The sequence below is a fragment of the Tiliqua scincoides genome, chromosome 8, assembly GCF_035046505.1.
Source record: "Tiliqua scincoides isolate rTilSci1 chromosome 8, rTilSci1.hap2, whole genome shotgun sequence".
Taxonomy (NCBI): Eukaryota; Metazoa; Chordata; class Lepidosauria; order Squamata; family Scincidae; genus Tiliqua; species Tiliqua scincoides.
The window spans coordinates 22,893,668-22,906,606 of NC_089828.1; the positions used below are offsets into that span (position 1 = coordinate 22,893,668).

The 12,939-nt window shown below is 45.6% G+C and overlaps 1 protein-coding gene across 2 annotated transcripts in view; it reads right to left on the bottom strand.

Moving 5' to 3' along the window:
* The window catches only part of THSD4 (thrombospondin type 1 domain containing 4), a 432,381-nt gene that overhangs the window by 17,141 nt on the left and 402,301 nt on the right, over nucleotides 1-12,939 (bottom strand). For both annotated transcript variants that reach the window (XM_066635874.1, XM_066635875.1), the window contains one exon: nucleotides 5,848-6,021. In XM_066635874.1, coding sequence (XP_066491971.1) covers nucleotides 5,848-6,021 — 174 coding nt within the window. The remainder of the gene's footprint in view (nucleotides 1-5,847; nucleotides 6,022-12,939) is intronic.

Here is a 12,939-nt window from a genome sequence, read left to right on the forward strand (position 1 = left end):
TTAAACAATTTTAAAGATCTCTGTTTTGCTATTTGTATAATGCAGATGTGTAGAAACAAATACATGCATAAGAACATAAGAACAGCCCCACTGGATTAGGCCATAGGCCTATCTAGTCCAGCTTCCTGTATCTCACAGCGGCCCACCAAATGCCCCAGGGAGCACACCAGATAACAAGAGACCTCATCCTGGTGCCCTCCCTTGCATCTGGCATTCTGACATAACCCATTTCTAAAATCAGGAGGTTGCGCATACACATCATGGCTTGTACCCCGTAATGGATTTTTCCTCCAGAAACTTGTCCAATCCCCTTTTAAAGGTGTCCAGGCGAGTCACCATCACCACATCCTGTGGCAAGGAGTTCCACAGACCAACCACATGCTGAGTCAAGAAATATTTTCTTTTGTCTGTTCTAACTCTCCCAACACTCAATTTTAGGGGATGTCCCCTGGTTCTGGTGTTATGTGAGAGTGTAAAGAGCATCTCCTTATCCACTGCATAATGCAGTGTCCAGAGGGTACAATTAGTCCATCCCCTGCATAATTTTGTATGTCTCAATCATTTCCTCCTCAGGCGTCTCTTTTCTAGGTTGAAGAGGCCCAAACGCCGTAGCCTTTCCTCATAAGGAAGGTGCCCCAGCCCCATAATCATCTTAGTTGCTCTCTTTTGCACCTTTTCCATTTCCACTATGTCTTTTTTGAGATGCTGCGACCAGAATTGGACACAATACTCCAGGTGTGGCCTTACCATAGATTTGTACACTGGCATTATAATACTAGCCGTTTTGTTCTCAATACCCTTCCTAATGATCCCAAGCATAGAATTGGCCTTCTTCACTGCCACCGCACATTGGGTCGACACTTTCATCGACCTGTCCACCACCACCCCAAGATCTCTCTCCTGATCTGTCACAGACAGCTCAGAACCCATCAGCCTATATCTAAAGTTTTGATTTTTGCCCCAATGTGCATAACTTTACACTTACTGACATTGAAGCGCATCTGCCATTTTGTTGCCCATTCTGCCAGTCCAGAGTGATCCTTCTGGAGCTCCTCACAATCATTTCTGGTCTTCACCCCTCGGAAAAGTTTGGTGTCGTCTGCAAACTTTGCAACCTCACTGCTCAACCCTGTCTCCAGGTCATTTATGAAGAGGTTGAAAAGCACTGGTCCCAGGACAGATCCTTGGGGCACACCGCTTTTCACCTCTCTCCATTGTGAAAATTGCCCATTGACACCCAGTCTCTGTTTCCTGGCCTTCAACCAGTTCTCAATCCATGAGAGGACCTGTCCTCTAATTCCCTGACTGTGGAGTTTTTTCAGTAGCCTTTGGTGAGGGACCGTGTCAAATGCCTTCTCAAAGTCCAGATATATAATGTCCATGGGTTCTCCCACATCCACATGCCTGTTGACCTTTTCAAAGAATTCTATAAGGTTCGTGAGGCATAACATTGATTTGAACTGAAAATAGAAGCAATGCAGTTCAAGCAATTGAATTGGTAATCCGGTTTAAAGCAGATTGCCAGTGTCTTTTCACATTTGTTTTATCAAAAGTTCATACCGATGTCTAGCCATTCTTAGAAAATCTTTATTTCACAGTCTCCACAATATATACTAGTCTGCTTTCACAGATGTGGTTTGGTCAAGCATGAAGCCAAGATGGGCTCACTATTTCAGAGGTTGCCAAAGTGTCTATTGTGGCACCCAGGGGAGCTGCAGCATATTCATGGGGGTGCTGCAGAATGCCCCTGGTGGCCCCTCCTACCAGCTCTCCCAAACACCACCATCTTGGATCGCTCACAATTTTATGTGATCCAAGATGGTGATGCCCAAATCTTGCCAGATTGGATCACACAAGATCTTGTGAGATTTGGGTGCTACCATCTTGGATAGTGTGAGATTTTGTGCAACCCAAGACAGGAGTGCCTGGCTGAGCCAGGAAGAAGAGTTGGGGGGGTCACCATGACCCTGGTAAGCTTGGGAACCACTAGTCTCTGCCCCTCATGGAACCCACATCTGCACCAACCCAGCCCATATATCTGCTACAGCCTTTGCTCCCCTCAAGTCATTTGGTAAGGATCACATGGCTTACCAGGTGATGGGAGGAAGCTACAGCCACAGCCCCACCCCCACAAGCCTGGCACCCAGCTTGGCCACGTATCTGTCTTTCAGAGTAGCCATCATTTTGCCCCAGCTGAAACTTCAAGGATACTGGAGTGATTTCTACTTTGGTGAAACTTTTGAGCAATCTCGAAGGAAACCAGATGACTTTCTAATCTAACAAAACTACTCCAAAGGGTTCAACTTTGCCCCATTTTGGCAGAAAGTTTTGCCCTCTGTGAAGCTCAAGATGAATATGGAGGTTCCACCTCATGTAAGAAATCTGAAGACTTTTGAGTTATACTGAATGTGTGTTGATTAGAGTCTCTTGTAACCCAACTTTCATCTAAAGCAAAATTCCAAGAGCATTTGGAGGTGGTTTCTCCTTGTGCAACATCTGAGTAGTTTTGAAGGCAACTGAAAAGTTTTCAATACTCCTCACTTGCATAGGATACATTTGGCCTGAATTCTTTGACTTGGGGTCAGTCAGTTCATACACATCAATGTAAAGATACAGGAATATTCTCACAAGTCACTTCTCTGTGCATACACAAACTCTTCTTGACCCTCTACCAAGGTTCTCCCCATCAAAAATTGTACACAGAGTGCAGTTCACCCACAAAGAACATGGGGTCTCTTTGTGTTTGGGTAGATTACATTTGCTTTCACCCCTGTGCTTTGCAATGTGATGGAACTACAAACTCCATGGTCGGCCAGCAGGTTCACCTCTATTAGCTGAAGAGCATACTGGGTCAAGCAATATGCCTCCCAGCCTCAAGAGGCTACTAAAGAATTTGTGTAAAATGGGAGGTAATTCTTTGGACTCTAAATGACAGCAACTGAAATTCTTGCACCGCAGGGAGTTATATTTTTTTCAATTGGAATGAAAACAGGTGCTGAAAGGTTCGATAAAAGAGAAAAAGTCAACTCAGCAGAAGAGCCAGATATAAAAGCCATGGGTCCAGTGTTGTGTGCTGACTTTGCCAACTAAATTTAGTATCCACTTCTGGGAAACCCATTTTAAGCAGGACATTGAGAAACTGGGTTCAGAGGAGGACCACGACAAAGGCAGGAGAAGTGGAAACTAAGTTCTATAAGGAATGGTTAAAAGGGTGTGTTTAGCCTGTAAAAAAGACTAAAAAGAGGTGATAGCCTTCTTCAAATATCTGTAGGGAATATCTGTTGCACAGAAGAAGGGGAGGGCTAGCCCCTCTCTTTCTCAACCTCAAAGAGTTGATGTGAAGGTGAAAGTACATGGAGAAAAACAGGGCTTCTGAGAGGGGATGTAGGGGGTACCCGGAACCAGGGTCAAACGGGGTCCCAGGAGCCAAAGGGAGACTGAAAGGTGCCCAACAGCTAAATTCACATTTTAAAAGGAGAAAGGAAGGGGCCCAAAAGAAACTTTGTAAACCCTGATAAAAGTCCTCTCAGTGAAGACACATATGCATCACCCTGAACTCTTTGGAGAAAGGAAGGGGGCTTAAAATGTAACATTCCAGAATCTATTATTATTTATATACCAGTTTTCTAAAAGAAAATCTGCATATATGAGACAGGTTGTTGGACCACTTAACCTCTTATAGTCTACTCTGACCAGTGGTAACTCTCCAACAGAGGAACTTCTCGTCCCTTATAACATTAGCCTTTCAGCAGGGAAACATGAGCATCCTGGCATCTGACTTGAAATCAAATCAAGCTTTAGCACACATTACAAGTGAGTGCCAGCCAAAGCTTGAGCCTTCACAAACCATCAGTTTGATCTCTCACAGAGATGAGAGCATACTGCCCCCCCCCCCAAGAAAGTAGAATCTTTGCAAGCATCAACCACTTATAAAAATTTGCACGAAAAATGTGGCCATGGGGCGGATTGGCGCAGGAGGTTGCTGGAACATTCCTTCTGCCCTCAATCATATATTCACAGAATATGCTTGTAATGTCTGATTACAGTTATTCTGAGGGGGAGGGGATGTTGGACCATAGTTTATGTCAGCTGTTATCAGTTCTGATTACAACAGAGCCTCATATTGGTGAGAACTAAAAAAACACCTCCCATTTCTGGCTACCTTTTGACACTCATTTGAAACATATTTGTGCTGTTGCAACATTGTTTGGCAACACTTCCCCTCCCCCAAGTTGCTTCTTGGTCCCAGATGTTTTCTTGCTTATTTTCAAGCAATGCCTGCAGGCGCTTAAGCCCTCACTGCTACTGAATCCAATCAGCTGTTCAAGCAAGACCGGTTTATCTATAGAGGCTGCATTCTGTACCTTGGAAGAAATGCAGCTCTAGGTGTATAGGAACAAAGCAATGTTCTTTGAGTTGTCATGCACTTTTTCTTAGTAATGAAACACATAAGTACAAGGGACACTGAAAACAGATGGTGGAACTAGAATCATCCTGCAGAAAAAAATAAAGCCAAATGTTCTGAAACATAACAATTACCCCAAATACTTTCCCTTTATATTGGAAAAAAGGGGACTGTGATAGATACAATGGCAGTCCTTCAACAACGTCATGTATTGTGTATGTGATTGAGACCTACATCTTAGAGCAACATTTTTCAATGCTGCTCCCTTGATGCACCACTTGCTATTGTGCTGTCCTTGGAGGAACCACTGGAAGTAACTGGCAATGACGTCATCACCAGTTACTTCTGGGTTCAGAGGCTGTGATGGGAGCTTCCAAGGTCAGTAAGAGGCCCAGGGAGCTCAAAGACTGTGAGCTAGAGTTCTCCCCGTCAGCTCTGGCTTCCTATTGGAAGCTACGTTGGAACCTCTCGTTGCAATATCACTGCGAGGCGGTGGGTGCTCTGCGTACGACCCAACACTGACCAGTATACCACTGTTGTACATGTACCACCAGTTGAGAACCACTGTTTTAGAGGCATGAAGTGCAGTTTGGCAGAGGTGGCTGTAAAAGCTTTGTGAAGTCCAGCTGTTAAGGCTGCAATCCTAGTCACATTTACCAGAAATGAAATCTCACTGAACTTAATGGGACTTGCTTCTGGATAGCTATGTAGAAAGTTGCACTGTTAGAGAAAGGTGGAGTGGTGCCCATTTAAGGAGCCATATCCCCCATGAAGAACAGCTAATACCACAGCAGGCAATTGTCTTCTACTGAGTCAGAACTTTGGGCTGTCTGGATGAATGCTACCTTTGCTGGCTTGCTGGCAGCTCTCCAAGGTTTCATGTGGGGTCTTTCCTCATTCTACCTGGAGATATGAGGGACTAAACTTGGAACCTTCCTCAGGCAAAGCATGTGGCTTTACCATTAAGCTACAGCCCCACCTGCCTATCCATCTTCTGCCAGAAGACAACTTCGATTAACTATAATTTGGCTCTAATTCTGAAGTATTATTATTATTTAATTCTATATTGCTGTGTTTCTCAACCAGTGGTATGGGTACCATGAGTGGTACTTGAGGTGGTGTCTGGTGATACGCATGGGACCCCCAGACCCCTGCCGCCTAGCAACATGACTAGCAATCCAATGTGACAAGCAGGGGTAGGAGGCTCCAGCATGCACTTTTTCTGCATTTGAAAAAGCCCTCCCATCCACCCTGAGCCTCCTACAGGTGTTTCTCATGTTGCATCTGGCCTCCCAAACCAGAAGTAACTGGAGATAACTTCGTCACCAGTTACTTCCAGTGGTACTTCCAATAGGTGAACGATGTGAAGCGGTACAGCAGGAGGCAAACATTGAGAAACGCTGGGCTAGATCACTCCCAAACGTTCTCAAGAGGACACCTACCTGGCTCCAGCTCCCTGCAAACCATTCTGCTTTCCCCAAACATGGCCCGTTGTCACAAGGGGTGGTTTCTGGGGGCCTGTTATGCCCACAGCCCTCCAGTGGCAAGCTACTGATGTGGTTGGTCATGCATACGACAGAGCGTGTCCGGACACCAGAGCCACAATCTGCAGAACACTGTGAAAACAAGAGATGACAAAGGTATCCATTAGTGCCAAGGCTGTTTAGTGAAATAGAGGGGGGGGGGGACTGGGAAGAAGGTGGTATACAATCTTATGCCAAGTATACAATCACTTGGCATAAACAGAGAAATTCAGATTCTACATCTAGAAAGGCGACATCAGGGGTGTCAAACTCATTTCTTATATAGTTGGCTGAATAGCATTCGTGGAGCCTGCAGAAAGTTAGCGATGACATCATTAAGCAGGAAGTGATGCCATTAAGCAGGTGATGGCCAGAGAAAAGCATTTGGTTCTCACAAAGAAACTTATTACTGCAAGTGACAGAGGGGAAAATGTGCAAATTTTGATCATATTTTCAAGGTATGGCCGAGCCCAAGGAGCATGCCACCACAAATCACAGGAGACAAGGTAACCTGGAATAAAAATTGGGCAATGTTTATTGATTACAACAACCAATCAATTTGCAACCACAGCAGGTCCTATCGACAACACTCCACCCTTTTAAGTGCGAGCACCTACCCTTGAGGAGACACCATACCAGTCCAAACCCTCTTGGGTGAAACCATTCTGCCTCCAAACGGAGGTCGCCTCTCAATGACCACAGCTTCTCAATGCCAGCTCCCAGAATGGGGTCAAGGAATCCTTATTGATCCATCTACCCCAGTTAGACATTGCAATTCAAGCTCAAGGGATCACCAGTGTGCATCCCTGAGCCAGACAGTCCCTTGAAACCAGTCCATTCTATTTCTTACCTGAGGGTAGGCACTACTCCTGCAAGTCATGGCCACCCTGGCTCAGTTCACCTTAAGGAGAGACTGAAATACTTGGAAAAATTCCATTCCAAAAGTCAATCAGGAGTGAAGTGAGAAGCTCCTATTCTGCCCCAAATGGCGACCAGCTAATCTCAGACCGCCCTAACAGATGCTCACATGCGCCGCCAACCTCAGAATGCTAACAACAGAGGCTACAGAGAACCCAATGCACATTCCCTGGCCCTGCACTATGTGCTTCAGGCACCAATCAGGTGACCAGCCTCAGGAAGGTGAAGTTCCAACACAGAATGCCCTTATCCATAATGTTCGTATGGGCCCAATAGCAAAGGTGTCCTCGGCCAGTGCAAGTCTCTTGCACTGGCCAAAGAGTGTTGCAAAAGTGCCATAAGGCACCTGCAAAGGCCCAGGAGGAGGGAGGACGGCACATGGATGTGTGCCAGCCTCCACAAGCTGGCCCAAACCCCACAGCTTGGTGTAAAAGGTAAGCCCAAGCTGGCCAAGCCAGGAGGAAAAGTCCATCATGGGTTGCAAGTCATGATAGATGTGCAATCTCCTAATTTTAGAAGTAGGCTACCTCAGAATGCCAGATGCAGGGGAGAGCACCAGGATGCAGGTTGTGTCTTGTTCTCTTGTGTGCTCCCTGAAGCATTTGGTGGGCCACTGTGAGATACAGGAAGCTGGACTAGATGGGCCATTTTTTGACCTGATCCGGCAGGGCTCTTCTTATGTTCTTATAGCCCCACACACCTTGGCATTTATAAATCAGGCAGCCACCTCTAAGGAGACTAAAAAGCTTGGGAACCACTGAACTACACCAATGTTTGATCGATTACGTGGATGATCATTTTTAAAGTTCAAAAGCTGAATGCACACTGCTGACACCATGTTTGCCACGGGGAAGCACTAGTGTAACACTACCGTTTCCCCCTCTCTGAAGCAATTGCAAGGTGTGAAGCGAAAAATATTAGAGTATGCAAAAGAAATGTAGAAACTATATCGAACTGTATTCCAGCAATGGTCCACCAATTACACAATAGTCTTCAGTGGAGGCTCATCTGGAACACAATTGAGGCAACAGAGATAACAAGCTTTATTCTTTTATTCTCATCTTCTAATGACCTATTTTATCTTGTCATGTTGCTTGTGCACAGCTGTGGCATTTGCGACACTGCTGGAATTTGAAATGATCTGGTTCAGAATATGAGTTTTCCTTGCTAGTAACACTCGGAAACAGGATTAATAAAGGATTATTTTCCTCAAAGTTTTTTTAACCCCCAGTTTGAAATGGAATACAGCAAGTCTTCACTTCAAGTTGTTGTTAGGTTCTTGGAAACTGCAACCTTAAGCAAAACGACTTATAACGAAACCAATTTTCCTGTTGGCTAATTGATATATGTTAAGAAGAGTTACATTCCTACAGCGTATTTCTGGTCACAAAAACACCACCAAACTTCTCAATACAGACCCCAAATACTTCCAATATTAAAAACTGAAAGAAATGTGAGTTTTCTGGACCAGAGAAAAACCCCTGTGAATATGGGGAGAACATGTAAACACACAGTGGCCCTGGCTGGGAATCAATTTTTTTTCTCGTCAACTGTATAATGAAACGACTTTGAATGGAATGACTTTAAGCGACGACTGCATGAGATTCTGCACATGTGCAGAGAATTTTTTTCTTTAACTTGAGTCTAAGTCCTGGTTGCCAATCGCTGCTAGCGAAGAGCTAAGAAAATACCCCTCCTAGGGCAGTTTTTTAGACTCCAACTGTTCCCAAACCTTGGGGCCAAACAATCTGTGCACCCATCTAGTGCCCAGTTTAGTTATAGGAATTGAATTGAACATCACGGCCTCTGGGAGGAAGCCTTCTGCCATCACTCTAAGCTAAAGAGGTCAAAGAAACATAGACTAGGGGTAGGCAGACAAGTCTGTAATAAATGCCTTTTTTCTATAATTGCCTGGGAAAGCACAATTTTTAGTTAGCCAAGTTCCAGGGACTACAGATATTCTCTCCCCAGCCACTCCCAAGACTCAGAAACGCCCCTGGGCTTGCTTTCTGGTCCACTGAATCGTTCAAATCCCCCTTCAGGGTTTTTACTGAGCTCTGTTTGCGCCGAGATTAGTATCCCACACATGGACCAAAACCAAACAAAAAGAGATGAGATTTTAAGACAATTTAATCAAGTGCAATATTATTACGAGCCGCACAAAGCCAGATCATTGGTCGATCTGACTCAGTATTGGCAATGCCAAATGGCAGCGGATCTTTGGGGTTTCAGACAGGAATCTTCTCCTGTCGTACTTGGAGATGCAAGGGATTGAACGGAGGGCCTTTTGCATGCAAAACACAGCAATTTGGCCACTGCTAATTGATGCGGCGAGGTGCGGACCACATTGAGAAGCATTGCTAGCCTTTGCAAATGCCCTTTTTGCTTTGCTTTCAATTCCTCGGATGTTTTGCCTATTCAGGAACCTACCTCCACATGCAATGTTTGAAATCTGGTGGCTGCTCTAGAACTTGGGCCAGATGCTCTGATCCTTCCCTCTTTTGAAGTCTGTGAGAGCAGGGATTAAATGCACTGTGTTGGGTTTCAACCCTATGGCAACTTCCTAGAACTCAGCATGGTTCTCTTCAGAGTATAAATATGTTTAGTCTCACGCCGAGAGTTACTGGACACTAACACTTATAAAGCTGCATGAAAACAAATTTTAAAGTTTGTGAGCCCATTTGCTATTTCAGTGCCTGCATCTTTTACTGTCCTTCCAATGTTCTTGTTGGTGTTCTTTTCCCTCCAACAGCCTCTTGACAAAATCCTCATGCAAACTGTGAGCTAATCTGATGTGCATTCAACTCACTGGTGACCATCGCCACAATCCCCGACTATAAGTAGCTCCAGATCTGATGCTGAAAACATATGTACATTTTCCTGGGAGTAAGCCCCACTGAGCATAGTGGAAGTGGCATTGCTAAGGGGGTGCAGGGCACAGTGGGTGATGCACACAGGGGTGGGAGACAACACCACTCACAAAAATTTTTAATTCTTGGTATTTTCAAAAAATACCATCATGTAATACAGGGGTGCCCAAACCCCGGCCCTGGGGCCAATTGAGGCCCTCAAGGATTCTCAATGCGGCCCTCAGGGAGCCCCCAGTCTCCAATGAGACTCTGGCCCTCCGGAGATTCGTTGGAGCCCACTCTGGCCTGACACAACTGCTCTCACCGTGAGTGTGACTGTTTGACCTCTCATGTGAGCTGTGGGATGAGGGCTCCCTCCACTGCTTGTTGTTTCACATCTGTGATGCAGTAGTGGCAGCAAAGGAAAGGCCAGCCTTGCTTTGTGCAAGGCCTTTTATAGGCCTTGAGCTATTGCCAGACCTTCATTCATTCATATAAGTTCATCTTTAACATATTCATTTATGTAAACTTATGTAAATTTATTCAAATTTTAAATGTAAATTCATTCTTTTTTTTTCTCCCCGGCCCCCGACACAGTGTCAGAGAGATGATGTGGCCCTCCTGCCAAAAACTTTGGACACCCCTGATGTAATAGATCATTTGATGTGTAATTTCCTGCAGAATGCAATGAAACAAACCACGTTGAACTACCTCTATTCTATCAAACATTATAGCTAAAAAATCAGAGGGGGTGGGGAGATGGTGGATCATCATGCCCAACGCCTGGAGCATTGCCCCACCCGCTGCATGGGAGGAGGTCCATCATGGGGGCAACGAGTTGGCCTCCCACATCGGATGGCACAAACCCTGGTGACGCCACTGCATAGTGGGACTTACTTCGGAGGAGAGACATACAGTGGGCCTTCAGTATCCACAGGGGATCCATTCCAGGACCCCCTGCAGATATTGAATTCATTGAATAATGAAATGAGCGAGGGGGGGGATGCAGCACTCCTGGCCTCCTCCGCAATCTCCCAGATGCAGAAGTCCCCAGATGTGCCTTCTAGTCACTTCTGGGGGGTTCTCAGAGCCCTCCGATAACGGGTTCAGCATTCGCGTATATTCAAATCCACAGACACCTGGCCCATGGATATGGAGGGTTCCACTGCACAGGCTGGCACTGCATAGCTCTACACCAGGGGTGTCCAAACTTTTTGGCAGGAGGGCCACATCATCTCTCTGACACAGCGTTGGGGGCCAGGGAAAAAAGAATTAATTTACTTTTCAAATTTGAATAAATTTACATAAATGAATATATTAGAGATGGAACTGACGTGAATGAATGAATGAAGGTCTTGCAATAGCTCAAGGCCTTGCACAAAGCAAGACTGGCCTTTCCTTTGCTGCTGCATCACAAATGGGAAACAGCAAGCAGTGGGGGAAGCCCTCCTCCCACAGCTCACGTGAGAGGTTGAACAGTGAGCCATCATGCTGAGAGCAGTTGCATCAGGCCAGCAGGAGGGCCAGAGACTCATTGGGGCTCCCTGAGGGCTGGATAGGTCCACAACTGGCCCCAGGGCCGGGGTTTGGGCACCCCTGCTCTACACCACACCATTTTCTCAGGGTTGGGGAATGTTCTTTGTACGCTTCATGCCCTGTTCTGAAGCAACTTCGGCTCACGCAGAGCTGGCGCTCTACGCGCCGTCACCCACAAATATGCACTGGAGCCGCAGGGCACGTGAGTCTAGTAGGCTTCCCAAAAGCAGCGTTGCCAAAGACGTGATGGATGTGAAGAACAGGACCGACTTCCGTGTCGATCTCTCCCTGTGTGGTGGGAGAAAGTGGTCACGTGAGCACAGTTTGGAACTGTTCTCAAACAGGGGTGAAGAAAAGTCACTTTCGTACAGGCTCGTCCCAGTCCAAAACCCCAAATGCGATTCCATCGCCTGCCAAGTCTTTGAAACAAAACCAAACCCTGAAGAATGCTTCAATTTGGCATTTCATGCATCCTTGTCCCTATGCTTTGTTTTCTTTCTTCCTTGCCTTATTGCTTGGCTCACTTTCCCCCCCCCCACCCCACCCCCTTAGGCAGAATAAAAAAAAGCTGCAATTGATTTGGGGGTGATTATTAAAAATAAAGAAAAACCATGTGCTGACTGCTGAAAGATGTGTGCGTAATTGAATTTAAACAGTTACAAGTGGTTGTATTATATTTCACATGGAAAGAAAACCACAAATAAGCATTTGTTACATGGTATGAAACCTGTGCTGGATTGGGATTTCGCAATTACGTGAATTTTTTTTTTTTAATATGTAATTTTATTAGTAGCTGCGTAACGCTGCAAAAATATATATTATGGAACATTCTTCAGAGATGAATGGATGGCTCTGTACTAAGTACTGTTTCCTTTTGGGGCGGGGGAGTAGTGATTCAGAGAGGTGATAAAAGTATAGAACTAGCTCAGGGACTGAAATTTGCCCTGGGCCAGGAATGTTTAGGGACTCATCCAGATAATTCTGATATCTGGGATCAAGAGCTGGACAGATGAGAACTTTATTTGTCTATTTATTAAAAATGTCTATTTTATCCTTTCACCCCCACACAATGGTCACCAGGGCAGCTTACACCAAATACAATACTTGAAATAAGACAATGCAAGTAACATGATCATAAAAAAGCAATATTTATTACAGGTCTTAAAAAGCATATGAATCGTGTCAAATGCTAAACACAGGCAACCTTGTAAGCAGAAGCAGTGGTGCTGCCAAGGGCCCTGGTACCCTGGATGGTGATGTCATGCTATCATGCGACGCCATGATATCACTTCCAAGTTCTCCCTAAGCAGGGTCAGGCCTGGTTAGTACTTGGATGGGAGACCGCCTGGGAATACCAGGGGCTGTAGGCTTATACCATAGTCTTTCGAGACTGAAGGTTGCCAACCAACCAACCATTTCTCCTGAGTCAGAGCAGTGGGTGGAACATGGGTGCAGTCATAGTGGTGGCTTCAGCAAAATCCAGGCATCGCCAAAGCCGTTGCTGTGAGTATGTGTGTGCTTCACCCTCTGCTCTGACTCAGGCTGAGGAAGGAGGTGGAGCACATGCAAATGCACCCACTTCCGGTCCAGCACCTAGGTATACTACGCTACTGAGCAGAAGGCTAGCTGATACAGAAAGGTCTTTCACCTTTGTTTACAAGGTGCCAGAGAGGAAGCCATCTGTACCACCCAGCGAATGAGTTCCGTA